This window comes from Haemaphysalis longicornis, unplaced genomic scaffold, assembly GCF_048455015.1.
Source record: "Haemaphysalis longicornis isolate Haplotype H1 unplaced genomic scaffold, Haemaphysalis longicornis Haplotype H1 scaffold_14, whole genome shotgun sequence".
Classification (NCBI taxonomy): Eukaryota; Metazoa; Arthropoda; class Arachnida; order Ixodida; family Ixodidae; genus Haemaphysalis; species Haemaphysalis longicornis.
Genome location: NW_027526245.1, coordinates 15,992,538 through 16,009,721, shown reverse-complemented (window position 1 = coordinate 16,009,721; position 17,184 = coordinate 15,992,538). Strand labels below are relative to the sequence as shown.

Genomic DNA, 17,184 nt, shown 5'->3' with positions numbered 1-17,184 from the left:
ACGAAGACGAAAGGGAGGGCACGACACACAGGTGCTGACTAACAACTGAAGTTTATTGCTGTGACGTCTGACATATAAATACAGCAGAAATCAAGGCAACAAAGAAATCGACACATAACATGGGATAATAAAATATAACAATTCCGCCACGACATCACTACCACCACGTGCTTACAAACCGTCTACATAGTTTGTTTCTTTAGATGATAGTGCGACAGAAGGGACGCTTACACACTTTTCTTCTCTTTTTGCTATCTTATGAGCCTCAATAATTTCCCTTGTCAGTTTATGCTTATTTCTACACAATATTGCGGTACTACATGAAGATAGGCTCGCACCCAGGACAGTCCCTACAATGTACTCCTAGATGGCCGCTTTTGCTTTTTTCCACGTTGTAACTATGTTCCTTTAGCCTGTCATTGACGCATCTCCCTGTTTGCCCGATATATTCTCTGCCACACAATAAAGGTATGCTGTGTACTACGTTTGTGGCACATGGGGTGAACTGTCGTTGGTGCTTCTTCCTACAAACCTCAGAACTTGGGGTATCGCTGTTCACGTGTCTACATAGTCTGGATAGTTTATCTGGAGCTGAATTCAATCTGGAGCTCAATTCTTTTTAGATGATGCGACACCGCATGTATGTACGGCAATACTGCAACCTTCCCTTTCTTTTTGTTATTCCTATCATTTTTTGCGAATCTGTGCCTGAAAAATTCACTTGTTAAGTCATGCGTTCATATTATGCGCTTTAGTTTCATGAATCAGGTTAATCGCCTGATTAATGCAGGTTATCCCACATATCTATGAACGTCCGTTGCCGAAGGTTTGCTGAAGAAAATGAAGACTAGGCAAAAAAATGATAGGAATAACAAAAAGAAAGGGAAGGTTGCAGTATTGCCGTACATACATAAGGTGTCGCATAATCTAAAAAGAATTGCCAAGCGCGCCGATGTAAGTGTTGTTTTTTCAGCTCCAGATAAACTATCCAGACTATGTAGACACGTGAACAGCGATACCCCAAGTTCTGAGGTTTGTAAGAAGAAGCACCAACGACAGTTCATCCCATGTGCCACAAACGTAGTATACAGCATACCTTTATTGTGTGGCAGAGAATATATCGGGCAAACGGGGAGATGCGTCAATGACAGGCTAAAGGAACATAGTTACAACGTGGAAAAAAGCAAAATCGGCCATCTAGGAGTACATTGTAGGGACTGTCCTGGGTGCGAGCCTATCTTCATGTAGTACCGCAATATTGTGTAGAAATAAGCATAATCTGACAAGGGAAATTATTGAGGCTCATAAGATAGCAAAAAGAGAAGAAAAGTGTGTAAGCGTCCCTTCTGTCGCACTATCATCTAAAGAAACAAACTATGTAGACGGTTTGTAAGCACGTGGTGGTAGTGATGCCATGGCGGAATTGTTATATTTTATTTTCCCATGTTATGTGTCGATTTCTTTGTTGCCTTGATTTCTGCTGTATTTATATGCCAGACGTCACAGCAATAAACTTCAGTTGTTAGCCAGCGCCTGTGTGTCATGCCCTCCCTTTCGTCATCGTTTCTTGTTTGCGCTGTGAATTCAAGATTATGGAACACCAACTCGCCCAAGCATCAACTTTAAACACAACGTCTTTCGCATATACTGCCTTCAAAGAGATGATTATTGCCCACTCATTATTTCAATTTGTGGGAACGCCAACACGAAAAGGTGTTGACAGTCAAACATACTTGATATATTTTCTGCAGTGAACGGGATCTTGTATCCTCTGTTGTCACAGTCCCTAGTATCAGCAATCATGACGTTGTTGTCACTAAAATGTCGTGTACTGCTAAAACCCGCAGCGCGGAGGCACCATGCAAAATGTTCTTTTATGAAAAAGGTGACTTCCCATCACTGCCACGTGAACTAGATGCATTTTTTTCCTGTCTTCCAATCGCATAGTTCATCGTTAGAGATGAATCCGCAGTGGAATTTCTTCAAAACAGAGATATTATCCTTGACCCAAACTTTCATTCCTTCGCCTATCCGTGTATTTCATTCCTTCCCGTTTGAGTACGTTCCAGCTAAATATTTCCCAATGATCATGAACCAACTCGCCCAATCCCAAGAAATTCGCGTATCATTTCAGCCAAGCGACGCAATGATAAGCCATGGCTCAGTAGGGAACTCCGATCAAACATAAATAGAAAGAATCGGTCGAATCAAAGTATTGCCGCGTGCCTGATCCTGCGTTGCTTTCAAAGATGAAAGAGATAGGCAGAATGGCGAAAAGAGCTATGAGAAGAACACAAGAAATGTACTGTTGCTATCTAGGCGAGAAACTTGAAAGCAACCTTAAGGAAGTGTGGAAATACGTGAAAAAGAAAAGTACTTCTATATCCACTATTCATGACACCAGGGACGGGAAATGTTTCGAATCTTAAACGGAACCCAAAGCTGAGGGTTTCAATGCATACTCTCAGTCTGTGTTCTCGGACCCAGTTAACACACGTAGTGTACGCCAGAATGTTGGTGGGATCCCACAACTGAACGAGATAGAAATATCCGAACGCGGCGCCATGGCATTGTTGGATGAAATAAATGTTCACTCTGGTCCTTGTTCTGATGGTATATCCAACTTCGTCTTGAAAAACTGCGCAGTGTCTATCGCCCCTTTTTAACATTCATGTACAAAATGTCGCGTGAACAATGCGTTTTACCAGCGGCTTGGAAAAATGCCATCCTAACTCCTGTATGTAAAAGCGGGGATAAAACAAAAAAGTGTAACTACAGGTATATTTCTTTCGCAAACGTGTGCTGCAAGACAGTCGAACATATCATTTCCAGAACGTATCCCAAGGTAGTCGGTCGAAGTATTCGCTTAAGTATCTCTAAGCCGTCCCGTAGTGCCCCGGGTTGCCACACGAAGTAGCGGTAGCCGGACGGCACCGGCATCACTATAGCACATCAAGCAGTGAGGAACAATCCTACAGCAGTTGAAAAGCCGAGCAGATATCCGGATTTGTGCCGTCATCGATGATAGGACAACTTATTGCTCCGGAACCAAGAAAAATTGCCTCCCTCTGCGCAACCTGAAGAAACACGAGCCGTGACAGCCGTGCCGGGGCCAGATCCCCAGTTTAGGCGTTGCAAAGCTTAAAGACTCGTCGAAGTTTTCTGCGTGGTTGTGCTTCGTGACTCGGTCGTGTTCACTGCGTGCTGTCGTCGTTACCCCACAAAAAGTAGTCAACACTTGGTTAAAAAGTCAAGCTCCAAGAGCAGCGGAGGGCGCAGGGGAACGAACGTTTCCAACAACAATCCATTCACCTCACTGGGAACAAGGTCTTTCCGAAGACAGAAGCCGATGAACCTTACACGGCATGAAGCGACGGCAATGTGGCTTACTAAACCGGCTGGGACGCTGATGGGGGAAGGAGTAGAAAGGAAAGGGCCCACTGTAGAAGGAAGATAACTTAATAAAATGCTTTGTTGGGCGTGTTGGTTCATGGCTTCAAAAAATTGAAACGAGCGCAAAGGACGAGGACACAGAAACACAGTAGAAGGGACCAGCGCTCACTACCAACAATTTTATTTCGAACCCTCCCCTGCAATAAACGTCAATACCACAGAGGCGCGCCTGAGCACAGACCAGTGAAGCGCAAGCCACATGCAGGCTACCGATTGCGCTACGGACGTGGTAGGTGGAAGCCCATTACGTTCGTGGCGACAACAAGCGGCGCAATGCACAGAGTGTCTTTGGCGTAGCACCCTGGTGCATCTACCTAGACGACATGAGAAGAAGCCGGAAGCCCCTCATGAGCCGGTTATCGGGGATGTCGTTGTGCCTGACGACGTCGCTGGCGTTTTGAAGAAAGGACCCAAGCGCTGCCTTGAGCCACGTGTCCCCGCACACGAACTGCTCGCTATCAATAAAATAGTGGCGAAAAGACAAACAGAAAGCAGCAGGAACGGTGCCTCCTGGAGGGAGTCGACAGCCTTTTGCCCACTACCTGCAAGAGGCCTCCGCAGCAGAGAACGTTATCAACAGGGCGACTGGTGCACTTCTTCAACGATTACAACCTGCGTCTTCTTCACGCCGACAAGGAAGGGGGTTTTGTCGTCCTGTCATTGACTGCTTCAGCGAGAAAGCTGCCGTGGCGATTTCTAAGAACTTTGCTCCCGTAAAAGCCACCTTGGCTAAAGCAAAGACTGAGGCGGTGAAAAGTTGTAAGCACCTTGAGCTGAAGAGGCTTGCAAAGAACATTTCTAGCAGCAATCTATCGATTTTCTTTACCGCGAAGACCCATAAAGATGGAGTACCCTTTAGGTCCATTGTTAGTGAGAAGGGTTCCTGGCAGCTGCACGTTAGCCGGTACCTGCTGAAACATTCAGGTGGTTTGACCATGCAGGACCCCTTTGTGACAAGAAACTCGGTCGATGTGATTGACTTTTTACGTGACAATGTGTCTATAGGGTATTTATTTTCAGTGGATGTCGAATACCTTTTTTACTCCATTCCACACAATGAATTGCTTGTTGCTGTTAGAGAGTGCATGTAAGAGAATGGAGACATATCGTTTTAAAATAGTGCTGGAATATGCATTGACGACTTCATTTCCCTCTTGGAGTTTTATTTAGGTGCCACGGTCGTGTCCTTTACAGCAATTTATACGTTCAGAAAGGAGGTATCTGCATTGAGTCCTGTGTAGCGCCGGTAGTGTGCAATATTTTTTTGTCGGCTGTAGACAGACGTCTGCACAGTGCTTTTAATGGAAACAAAGTGCTTAAGGTGTTTAGATATGTTGAAGACTTTTTAGTTGTTTTTAGGAAGCTGGATATTATCGATTTTAGTGATGGTTTTGATCACTCTAGTGATGGTTTTAAAGACGCGTTGGTCACAAGGCTCGGCTTTCACACATGAGCTGCCTGCCGAGGGGAACTTGCAGTTTCTAGATCTTAAGCTTTCTCTTCTGCAAACCCATGTATGCTGGGCGTACAACCCACGCTCCCGCAACCCAGTGCTGCCATTCAATTCGGCCCACTCAAAGACGGTAAAACAAGCAATTGCTACGCTCTGTCTAGAATCCGCCCTCCAAAAGTCTTGCGAACATACGGCCCCCACCAGTTTTCACCAACAGACTGAGAGGTTGCGTCGTCAGGGTATCCAATACCATTCTGGTGGTGACTGCGGAATCCCTGCTGCAGAAAATAAAAAGCAGGCTGAGGGAAAAAGAAAAATAAAGGCAAAACAGCACCGACAAGCCCGAGGTGATACCATATAGCCACAATGTGACACATAACCTTAAGAAGGTGGCGAGCAGGCACAATGTCTCTGTCGTTTTTTCAGCGCCGCGGAAGCTGTCAAAGTTGTGTGCGCGCATCCCTGGGGATGCAAGAAAAGGGCCGGCTTGCGGTAAGAAGCACGCCAGGCGCTATGTGGACTGCGCAATGTCTGTTGTTTATGAGTCGCCACTGGACTGCGGCAAGTCCTATATAGGACAAACCGGCCGGCGTATCAAAGACCGGGCCCGTGAACATGAACTATCGCTCACAAGTTATGGCGGTGCGAATCTTCCTGCGCACTGCGCAAAATGCAAATGCGTGCCGTTGTTCCATGAGTTGAAGGTGCTGGGACGCAGCAGACACAGGGTGGCACGCGAACTTCTGGAGGCCTACGTTATCACAAATAGGGGCACAGATTGTGTCAGTACGACGTCGGTGTGTTTGCGGGAGGGCGAGTTCCACCTTTTATGTCGCCATCGGTAGCGCGCATGTGGCTGGCGCTTCAGCTGGTCTGTGCGCAGGCGCGCCTCTGTTGTGTTGACCTTTTATATATATGCAGAGCAGGGTTCGAAATAAAATTGTTGGTAGTGAGCGCTCGTCCCGTCTACTGTGTTTCTGTGTCCTCGTCCTTCGCGCTCGATTTAATTTTTTGAAGCCATGAACCAACACGCCCCACAAAGCATTCTATTAAATATACCTGCAGTTCTCTTTGCGCTAAACAACGGAGAGATGTACGACAAGCGCGAGCGGTTCAGGAGTTTCGAAAGGCTCCGGCTATATATACCTCTTGTTTTTTGAGGCCTCTGTCGCGGGCTCTACTTAAGTCCGTTATCTCGCTGCGCCGCCGGATTTCGCCAGTCGCTTCTCATTGTGAGAGCGAGCTACGACGACAAGGGGAGCTTCGTAAGTGTTGTGTACTTATTTTTGTAGAATGAATTGTTATTAGCTATGATACATCCGGTAAACATTAGCAATACACAATCCAGAATAGAATACACACGCAATACACACACAATAGCAATACACACGCCAGAAGTAAATAGATTACAGCGCCGAAGCTTGGTAATTAACACAGTCCTAGAAGGAAATGTACGGTGCCATGGTAGTAAGGATCATAAAAGGAACGCTGACAGAAGAACCAGCGTATTTTACTAACAAAGAATCCGTGATGAGCAACATCGTCGCTCAAATCAAGAGAAAGAATTGGAGTTGAGTTAGCACTGTAGTGTCCATAACCGGTGATGCATCATGGGCTACCGAGGCGATGGTTTCAAGTAGGGGAAGACAGCTAACTCGACGAAAGCACGAAACAAGAAAGTGGGGCAAGGAATGATTTTGTGCGACGCGTGATAAGAGTGGTTAAGCTTGTGAAGAATGCCTCCGTCCATCAACAAATATAGAGTCTAATCATCATACTGACAGCGATTCATTACAGGCTCCGAAGAATAAGCCTTATTAGGCAGGACCTAATACGTCCTAATTGGTACCAATATATATTTTTGTGTGAATGGTTTCCCTACCAGAGATTTCTGATGGAGGCGAAAAGCAAAAACGCCCATGTGTACGAGATTTCGCCGCACGATAAAGATCCCCAGGTGGTCAAAATTAATTCGGAGCCCTCCACTACGGTGCGACTCATCGCCTGCGTTGCGTCGGCGCGTTAAACCCTACGATCAATCAATCGATCAATCAATCCCTACAAGATAAGATAAGATAGAGATAAAGATAAGTTTGTTCGCTGGTTTATACATTGATTACGTGATAAGACAAAAAGCTGCTACAGCAGCTTGACAGGTCCACGAGCCCATTGAGTACAGGTGCCGCCAGAAGTAACTGGAGCACAAGAGCTGTGGCCAAACCGCATAGCAGCGCCGTATAGCTAGCTGCACCGGCGGCAAACGAAAGGACGAGGACACGCACACGCGTGTCCACTTATGCGTCTCCAACCACTAATTTTAACTAGGCTTCGAGCAATCTTCACAGCAAACTTGTCTCGACGATGATGGTGATAGCAGGGGCACATCTGACAACGTTTTTGGCATACTTCCAGTCCACGCGAGCTGCCGGAAAATCGGCGCTCTCATAAGGGATCTGCAGTGACAGCTTTTCTTTCTCTTCAAATATTTTTAGGTGTGTATGCTATCAGCGCAATCACTGAGACCAGTATGTTGTGAAGAAGTCCAAATTCAGGTTAAAACAAGTGCTTTGAGATGTATAGGTGGGCTATCGCCGTCGCCAGGCGCGCATGTGTGTTCTCGTTCCTTCGTTTGCCGCCTGTGCAGCTACACGGCGCTCCAGTGCGGTTCGGACACAGCTGCCGTGCTCCAATTACTTCTGACGGCACCTGTACAACGCAGCAGTGGGCAATTGAACAGGACATCTAGTTGCTGGCAACTGTAGCAGGTTTGCTACACACACACATACAAAAGTATAGTTTCCATGCCATCGCCGCCGTACATTGCAAATCGAAAAAAAACGAAAGAAAAGGGGGGAGCGGTACAAAAATATGCGCAGAAAACAAAGTTGGCTTGACAGGCTTTGTCGATACTAAAGGTCGCGAATACGGAAGAACAAAGAAACGACCATAGACACACTTATCTTTCTACTGAGCTGCCTGTGTCAGGCCCATTCTGTCACGGCATGATTTAAAGTGCAACACTTACAACTTGTACAGTATAACAACAACAAAAAACAAGAATGCGTGCATGCAAAAACGGCGAATACGAGGAGAAAAAGATACCAAATGATAAGTAGTAACATGGGCATGTATTCTAAGTTCTCCTAGGAAACTTTTATTTCTGGTCAACATTTTCGCCATGGAATTTCTTTAAAAGGTGCGGCAGATGTTCGACACGCTGTGCAAACAGTAACCCGTACAATGAGGAGGCACGTGCCAGTGTTCCGGGTTTCGGATGGCATAAGCAGGTTCATTAACACATAGGCCGGCAGGTTTTTTAATTATCGTACCCCTTTTTTGTCTCTTTTGTGTACGCGTGGATCAGCCTCAGGGGGTACATGTCAAATGTCTTTGTAATCTTGTGCATTTCAAATAAGTGAGCCGTGTGCGCCGTATAACCAAGATTGTGAATTAAGCGGAGCGCTCTTTTCTGCAAAACAAAAAAATTGTGCTTATTTACCGTGGTTGTTCATAGTTCAGATGAGACATCAATAAGGAATTATATATAACAGGCAGTTAACTTTAATTGGTAGTAAGTAACGGTGCCGGCTGATGATAGCCTTCATAGATGTAGCCATAGGTAGCCTTCATAGATGCGACAGTTGATTGATTGTGGGGTTTAACGCACCGACGCAGGCGATGAGGCGCGCCGTAGTGGAGGGCTCCGGATTAATTTTGACCACCTGGGGATCTTTAACGTGCGCCGACATCTCGTACACACGGGCATTTTGCTTTTCGCCTCCCTTAAAAAAGCGGCCGCCGCGGCCGGGAATCGAACCCGCGACCACGTGCTCAAAAGCGCAATGCCTTAGCCACTGTCGGAGAGTTAAGCGTGTATTAAGCGGCTATTGAAGATATAACGAAACACTTTAATTTTTGCACATTTTCTATGGGGTCACGACCTAACCATACATGAGTAGGAATAACATCTGCTTTGTTTCGCGGTCGAAAGAAAACCGCCTTTGATTTTTTCGCGTTTAGTTTTAGCTTGTTAATTTTAGACCAATGTTGCATTTTTAGTGTGATGTCGGCTTCTTTAGTGGCATCCTCAATAGAAATACCGGGAAGCAATAAAGTTACATCATATGCATATAATATACAGTTCGAATTCGTACCAAGATTTACAATATCATTAATATACAAATTAAGCAAAAGTGGCCCTAAAATACTAACTTGTGGCACGCCTGTAAGAATTTGTTTAACTGATGATGAATGGTCATTTCTAATGCAAACATACTGCATGCTATAAGCGAGGTATCATGCAGGAAGGCTTCGAACTGAACTACTAAAACCGTATTTTTCTGATCTAAATAGAAGTCGACTATGGTTAATGGTGTCAAAGGCCTGCGAAAGGTCAATGAAGACACCCAGTACAACTTTCTTTGCTTATAAGCATTGCAAAATGTATTCTTTAAAGTTTAGAAGAGCTACATCTGTTGATTTGGGTACAATTCATTCGGAACAATTCATTCGAAGTTGTAATAGCTCTTCAAGACACTTTAAATTACCGAGAGGACTGAACCTGGCCTTTAATTGGACGGGCATTTGCAGTCCCCTTTCTTAAACAAGGCAATCTAGAAGGAAATACGCCCGATTCAAAGCACAGATTAAAGATGCATGTGAGTACGGGAGCTAAAGTTTCAATGATGTGTTTTACCGGCCTTATCTCTGAGTTATCTGCACCGCGGGAGCTGCAGTTGTTCATCGTTAGGAAAGCGGAAACAACCTCGGGACACGTAACCGGAGCCATGCACATGGAATGCGGATTAGAAAAGTGAAATGAAAATCACACGTCATGTTCTCGGCGATTGGCATATCACTTTGCTCTTCTCTGTCAATGACATAATCAATAATGGCATCAGACATTTCCGTCCCTACAATACTTCGGCCATCACTAATTATCTCTTCAGAAGCAGAAGAACGCTTGGGGTGGATGGCCAAATTGTTAATTTTTTCCCATAGGTTTTTTGAGTTGCTGTGACATGCTTCGAACATGTTATGCTAGTACGAATCTGGTGCCTGCCGAAGCTCTTTGTTGACTTTTATTCTACAAGCTTTAAATTTAATTTTGCAAATAATATGGAATGACGTGATCGAAGGAACAACAAAAACATCCTGTCTGTATTTGTATTTTCCGCAGTAGTCTTCGCGTAACCAACTCCTTACGAGCCTTTATAGCCGAGGTATGTGGCTTAAGTGGGAAGTGCGTGTTACAATTGCTATTTACCAAACGTTCCGCAGAAAGAAAAAAACCTTACCAAAATTTCACGACCTTTCGAGCGGATTTGGTGGTTGAAAATGGTGTTCTCCTGAAAACGGCATAGTAAACAAAGTAGTTTACGCATAAGGCAATATTGAAGAATCATAAATATGAGACGAAACAGATGAAGGCAATCGCAACTCACAACCAGTGCCCCGGCTAGGTCGTTTTTGAAGCACTCCAGGAACTGTCAGGTAGAAGGCAAGCAACTCATCTTAGTTCAAAGCGAGGATACTGACGCGTATGACTCCCACAACAGAAATGTTTGAGGCCTTTCTTCTAACTCCAGTTAACTCGTCCTGGAGATCATGTGTATTGCAAACGCCGCAACATACATCTATATGAAAGAAGGTTGCATGTCAACGTCGTGGCACACCGACATCGCGCGAATGCTAAGTTTGATCACCATTGCCAAAATAGGTATAAATTTGGAGCGAAAATATAACTGATCGATCCGATCGATCGATCGATTGATTGATTCATTGATTGATTGATTGATTGATTGATTGATTGATGGATTGATTGATTGATTGATTGATTGATTGATTGATTGATTGATTGATTGAAGTGCTTGTGCCACAAGGTATGATATTGGGCCTAAGGTTTCTATAGCCGTTATGCCTGTTTTATTCCTGTCTTTTTTTAGGCTATCACCGGAAACGTTTGTGCGGTTACTCCATGGTTGTCTTTGCGCCAGATCGGTGTGTTCAGTTGCTTCAGCTTAATCGATTCTTTGTTCTGTCCGCAAAAATTCAAATGCATACGTGGGCCCCTTTTCTGTGTTCTTCGTTGTACAACCTGTTCAATGACAGCGCCAGTGAAAAGACACATTGTGAAGCAAGAGGAGGGAGGAAGCGCCGAATTAAAACTGAGCTTTATTTTCTCCGGAAACGTGCAAAATAAACCAGAGTGATGAAACAGCTGGACTATCTTAATAAAGCACGTACCCTTAACAGTTTGTTGTATACTTGGTATCTGTTTTTCTTGTCCGTATTTCATGTTTTTTTTTCTTCGGCTTTGCTGATATTGTGCGTTGCCAGAGAAAATTGAGCTCGTGTTTTAAGTCAGCGTTTTGTTGGTCCTCTTACTTTCACCTGAGTATTTTCGCTTGCGCTATAGTTCAACGTGAATCACCAACTCACCCGAAGTTTTAAGTTGTTCCATCAAATGTACTGCGGTAATCCCCATACTGACTAAACAATACCCCATATTCTTCATCTTTCTGTCCAGTACGCGATCTTTCTTTCTCAAAAGCACCCACCTTTTTCCTGAGCACTGGCGTTCCGCAGACCGCCTGCTTCAGCTGGTTCACGTCCTGCGTGTCACCTTTCACTTCTTTCAGGCAGGAGACCATGGTGGACTCGAATGCCTGCTTTGCCTGAAATATAAATTAGAAGTGTGCCACTGCCCACGAAAGAATCCAAGTTTGAACTCTCAGAAATACATTCAGAGGCCTTCCACCCAGTGCAGAGAGCATTCCAGGCAAGGTGGCGGTTTTGTTGGATGAGCTCTTTTCGGGTTTGGCTGTAGGATTTTCCACTGACTTTTAAAGGCAGTAGCCCGATTTCTACGTTCCACACCAAGGACACACACGACTGGTGGGCAGAGACAGTGGCGTTTTGTTGTAGCGCGGCTACGCCAAGCAGAGCGCAGTCTCCACTGCGGCGCACAGGTGGCCGCCGAAGAGCGTGCGGCATAGCGCAATGTCGGGGGGAGGGAGACGCCGCTCGTGGTCCGGAAAAGAACTTGAGCTGTGCAACTCCAAGTGAGAGCTTACAAAAGGCAAGCTTGAATTCACTTCAATCTGGTTATTTTTCAGCAAAACAGTACACAAAGTGACAAAATGATGACGGGAAAAAACTGCACTATAGCAACTTGACCTAGCTCCGGACACCGCGAAGTAGAACCAAACAGGGGCAAACACTGTACAACAAAAAGAAGTAATGGTACAGTCATGGACAAATCCAATGAGAACACGAAATAATGAACCGGAATACGCAAAATGGAGGAATTCAGTTCGCGGAGACTACATAATGACGAGCTTGGGCTATATTTGGACAGTTACGTTTACAAACACTGCTGCTGTTATGAAGTTATAGCACAATTTCACTCGCTTAGAAAAAACTGCATTTTTGTGAGTTCCCCATCACATCGACGCGTTCGCATTTCTTTGTCCATGATGGTACATAGAATATTCCTACGCTACACGAAGCAGCAGGAGGTATTTTGAAAAGCATGTCATAAAAACGGAGTAATACGACGTACGTCAGGCTTAAAAGCAACTACGAACAGTATTTGTTCACATTTAGGAATACATAAACCAAGGCACGCATCATAAATCCAGATAAAAGCAGCGTGATTACTCAGCAATGTACCGCGTGTCCAATTTACAATAAAAGAATTATGTACAAAAAATGTAACAGGCAACCAGTTTGTTGTATACTTGGTATCTGTGTTGTATACTTGGTATCGAGGAATTGTGCATATCTACACAATCGCACAAGATACATAGAATTCCTATTCGTGTGGAAACGAATAAAAGTGCTAGGAATACTATTTTCTGCATTCAGTGACACGTTTTCGCGATGCACGTTTAGAAGCAGCAAGAAAAAAGAGGCTTTCACAAAGAGACCCCCCGGATCCAGCTTCTTCTCTAAACACAAATGCATTGTTTAGAGGAGATTTCTCGCCATTCAATATTACCCGTCTTATAGTAAAATGAGGAGGACCGGGAACCATTTTTTTGAATATATGAATTTTTCTATACGCTGAACACGAACAGTTGTTGCCGGGGCAAGACCATGGAATCCTGGCCATATACAACTCAGTGACGTAGCTAGGGGAGGGGGTGGGCGCTGATCGGGCTTCAGCCCTCCCAAAATTTTTCCGGCCTTCGCCCTGCTGCCTGGTACGTCGCCTGTGAACAAAGCTGCACATCCTTCGAAAGGGCCACTAATAGAAACATTCACGACTCAATGTCAGCCCTGCGCGTAGGTGTTTACACAAAACCACGCCGGGACTCGACTAGGGAGTCGAGTCCGGCCGTGACAAAACAACGCGCCTGAGGGGTGCGACCCGCCGAGGGATGATTGCGGAGGGGTGCAGCTCCAAAAGCGACGGTGCCTTCGGGTAAGCTCAGCGCACGGGACCCCAAAGGCAGGCGTTGTGTCCCTTTGTGCGAGACATGTGGCAACACAGAGAATAATTGGCCGGCTAAAACCCGTTCTACATGGAGCAAATTTCGCCTGCGAATCCGCTGGAACGAACATTCGCACTTGCGAAGTTCGCAATGCCTGGAATTGTCGTCTACATGGGGCCTGCGAACGCCGCGATTTTCGCATTTCAGATGCGCCTTGTTTGCAGACTGAATTAAGTTTGCCACCAGCAAAGGTTGTTGTGATTTTATCAAGGGTGGTGTTATTTTACTCTCTTGGCAAGTTGTTTCTGCCTGGTTTGCGGTAAATATAAGTTTATTTGCGGTTTTATATAAGAATCGCCAATTCTTTATCAATATAGCACACACAGCAGAGAAGACAAACGTTTTGGTGTGCCCGCGCTTTTGTCGCGCTCATACAAGCAACGCCATCTGGTTTCCAAGCGTGGAAGTGGTGCCGAGCTGTGCTCCTATTGGCCGCAGGTCCGGCCCCTCTACGCCGCACACGCCGCACGAGCGGCGTTAATGTTTTTGGACGAGGCATGCACATCCAACACGTTGCACGCACGCATAATGAGAACAATAAAGCAGGTCACGCACATCTTCCGCCGGATCACAAATCGAGCGCGGGGAGTAAAATAACGAGAACTGCGCCACTTCATCCAAGCGTTCATCCACTCGCGAATACTGTACGGGGCACCGTATCACTCCCTAACGAAAACGCAACTACTGACCCTAGAGCACCTCAACAACGAAGCTCGCAGGATTGCAACCGGCCTTCCGAGATACACTCCCATAGATGCTCTCAACAGCTACAGCATGATAAATACTGTTTCGGATCTCATCGAGGTACAAATGCACACGCAGGTCGCACGGTTGCAGTCGACATCAGCGGGGAGGGACACACTGGCGAGACTTGGACACAACGTCAGCGTACTTCCCCCATTACCTCAACAGTCACCGCCATGGGAATGCATTTCCCTGACAGATGCCAAGCCGTTACCGCGGAACATGGGTAATTATCAAGCAACCAGAAGACGGGCATACGCAAACCGTCACGGGAAATGGCTTCGTTGTCTAAAAGACCACTCCCCCGGAGGCGAAAAAAGTCACGTCTTCTATACCGATGCGGCATGTATCATGCACCTTCCCAACTTCGCCACAGCGTGGGTTAATGAGGACGGCACATCACAAGGACGCAAACTTCACATCACAAAAGAACCGGGACACAGCACCGGGGCAGAACTTCACGCCATATTGGATTTAATCAAGCACCTGAGCTTTCAGCGCAGTTCAGAAGACCGTAGTCTGAAGCACATCTATCATGTCTTTACGGACTCACAGGAAGCGTACAGGGCCTGTGACGACGCTCGGCACACGTCCACTGTAGTCAGACACCTTCGTCAGTACATCAGCGGGCGCCGCACCTTGAGCCACGACTTCACAGTTCACTGGATACCTGGCCACTCGGGCATACCGGCTAACGAAAGGGCAAACCGACTAGCGCGCGCTCTACTCCAATCCGCGCAATCGGGACGCCCTAGTTCGGAGGACGACATCGAGCACGAAACAGAGACGCCACCAACAAGTTACGACCCAAGAGAAGCCATCGTTCAAGCTAAGAAGTATCGCCGGGAATACTTAACGAGCGCCCACAACCTTTTGGGCATCCCTCCTCTTCCTGACCATGTCTTCAGTCGTCGGCAGCAAGTCACTATCCGCAAAGTCCAGTCTGGCACTCTCTTAACCCCATTTCTACTGCAGCGTTTCCGTAGACCCCAAAACGCTGGTTCATCCCGTCACCGCTTGGGCTCGTGTGTACGTGCCTAGTTCGAGCGGACCTGGAGCATCTGCTTTAGGCCTGTCCGCTCTATTCGCTGCCCCGGACTCGAGCCCTGGCCACTCTGCGGCCCGAGGTACGCCCGACCTCCCTGCGAGCTTGGGCCTGCCCGGACTCATCTACCCCAATTGCGACCGCCGTCGAGCTCTGGCGGGCATTGGACGAGTTCCTTCTGGATCCAGCTGCTCCACCCGCTGGCGCCAGGCTCCTCGCCCTCGGGCATACCGCCTGAGGGGCACGCCGGAAGACCTCCGCAATGGACAATGGCGCCGTGCGCCCCAGATCCGCAACTGCCCAGGACCTCGCTTCTTCATTTTTGATCCCCTTAAGGGTTTTTCTTTTCTTTTTTTTCCATTTTATAGCAGCCCCCCAGGGGCAATTTAAGTGAAATAAAGACGTGAAACAACAACGAGCGGCGTTTGCTCGACCGCTTCAAATGTTTGGCACTTTGCCGCAGCAACGAAAAAAGGTGGTTTTCCCGCACGAGCGGCGCCGCATCAGCGAATTCGCAGGCGGAATCGCTCCATGTAGTACGCGCTTAAGTCGTTCTCAGCAGAGGAGATTGACTTGTCACAGTATGGGCGGGAAAGCAAGGAGTGGTCTGAAGTAACTCGCGGCGGAAGAAAAGCGGGAACGCCAGCCATTGATGGGTGAAGGCTGGTACGATGCAGGCCCGAAAGGGAACAGGCTATCTTTGTATGTTAAGCAGGTTGCGCTGCTGAGCACGAGGTCGTGGGTTCGATTCCCGGCCGCGGCGGCCGCTTTTCTGATGGAGGCTAAAAGCAAAAACGCCCGTGTGTACGACATTTCGGCGCACGTTAAAGATCCCCAGGTGGTCAAAATTAATCCGGAGCCCTCCACTACGGCGCGCCGCATCGCCTGCGTTGCGTCGGCGCGTTAAACCCCTACAAACATCAATCAATATGTTAAGCAGAACAACGCAAGTGGCGGTGGCTGACCGCGGCCGCTCCATCTCTCACAAATGGGGAGATCAAGCGGCCGTGGGCACTCATTAAAGACTCCTGCAAGGTAACTGAAGAATGCGATGGTGCTACGTAATACGTGAAACGTGCAGTTTAGCTGGATGAATGTCGTGCGTGGACTAGGGGCCTTTGCGAATGAGACACACAGCAAGGTATGCCTGCCTTCCTCGCGTCAGCCCTTCAATCTTTCTTTTTCAAGTTTCTGTCGAGCCCGGGAGGGTTTTGTTGTAGTGGGCCCACATTGCGAGCACTGAGTATCTCCTTCCGACGGTGATGTTGCGACAGTCAATTTCACCCCCGCGATTAGGCAGATTTGTTGGGCCGTATTCTCCCCTAACCTAGGAAACTGGATAACAGCGGGTCGACAAAAAAGGGGCGCTGCGGCTCCCCGAGCCAGTCCCAGCATTTATCCTAGGCGTGAAGGCACGACGGTCACCAGCCCTGCCACAGGCAGACGGCGTCGCTACAGTAACAACGATCAGATAGCCATATTCGGCCTCGATCACAACTAAAGCCCCTCCATTGCGTCCACAGCCGCTTTTTGCCTGCACGGCAGCTGCCCAGAGCACTGTATATTCAGGGGCCTGAAACACAACGGCAATATGCCGCGAGGATAGAAGCGCCCCTGGTTTTGAGAAGCTCATGGTCCAAGTGCCAACACCCAAAAGAGGCCTCGAATTGTGAGTCAATTTTTTCCAGTGATTAATCCTTGCATGATCACTGATGTCTTTGGGCGATGGAGGTTGCATTGTACCATCCATGATGCATTGTACGTTACTTGTGCGGTGCAGATCATTTATGCATTCTTTGTTATTTAAATAAGCACTTCCTAATATTTAGACGATGCCACAGTACCTTGTGTCTGCGAGCTAAAAAATGTGTATCTGCGTGTTATTTCGAATGCAGTATTTGCGTTTGAATTGGCCGTTGAAAGCACCCATGGTCGTTGAATTGGTCGTTAATGCCGGAAAACGTACATTTAACTCCTGTAAATGCCTAAAT

General features: G+C 46.9%; 1 protein-coding gene across 4 annotated transcripts in view; it reads right to left on the bottom strand.

Annotated features, from left to right (window-relative positions):
* The window catches only part of LOC144165165 (uncharacterized), a 380,643-nt gene that overhangs the window by 7,432 nt on the left and 356,027 nt on the right, over window positions 1-17,184 (bottom strand). The window contains exons 6-9 of one of the 4 annotated variants that reach the window (XM_077695269.1): window positions 11,467-11,583; window positions 10,351-10,392; window positions 10,204-10,254; window positions 8,056-8,375 (exon numbers count right to left, since the gene is read on the bottom strand). In XM_077695269.1, the coding sequence (XP_077551395.1) occupies window positions 8,223-8,375; window positions 10,204-10,254; window positions 10,351-10,392; window positions 11,467-11,583 (363 nt within the window). In that variant the 3' untranslated portion in view covers window positions 8,056-8,222. Of the gene's footprint in view, window positions 1-8,055; window positions 8,376-10,203; window positions 10,255-10,350; window positions 10,393-11,466; window positions 11,584-17,184 lie in introns of those variants that run through there. The other 3 variants (XM_077695271.1, XM_077695272.1, XM_077695273.1) reach the window with 3 other exon arrangements.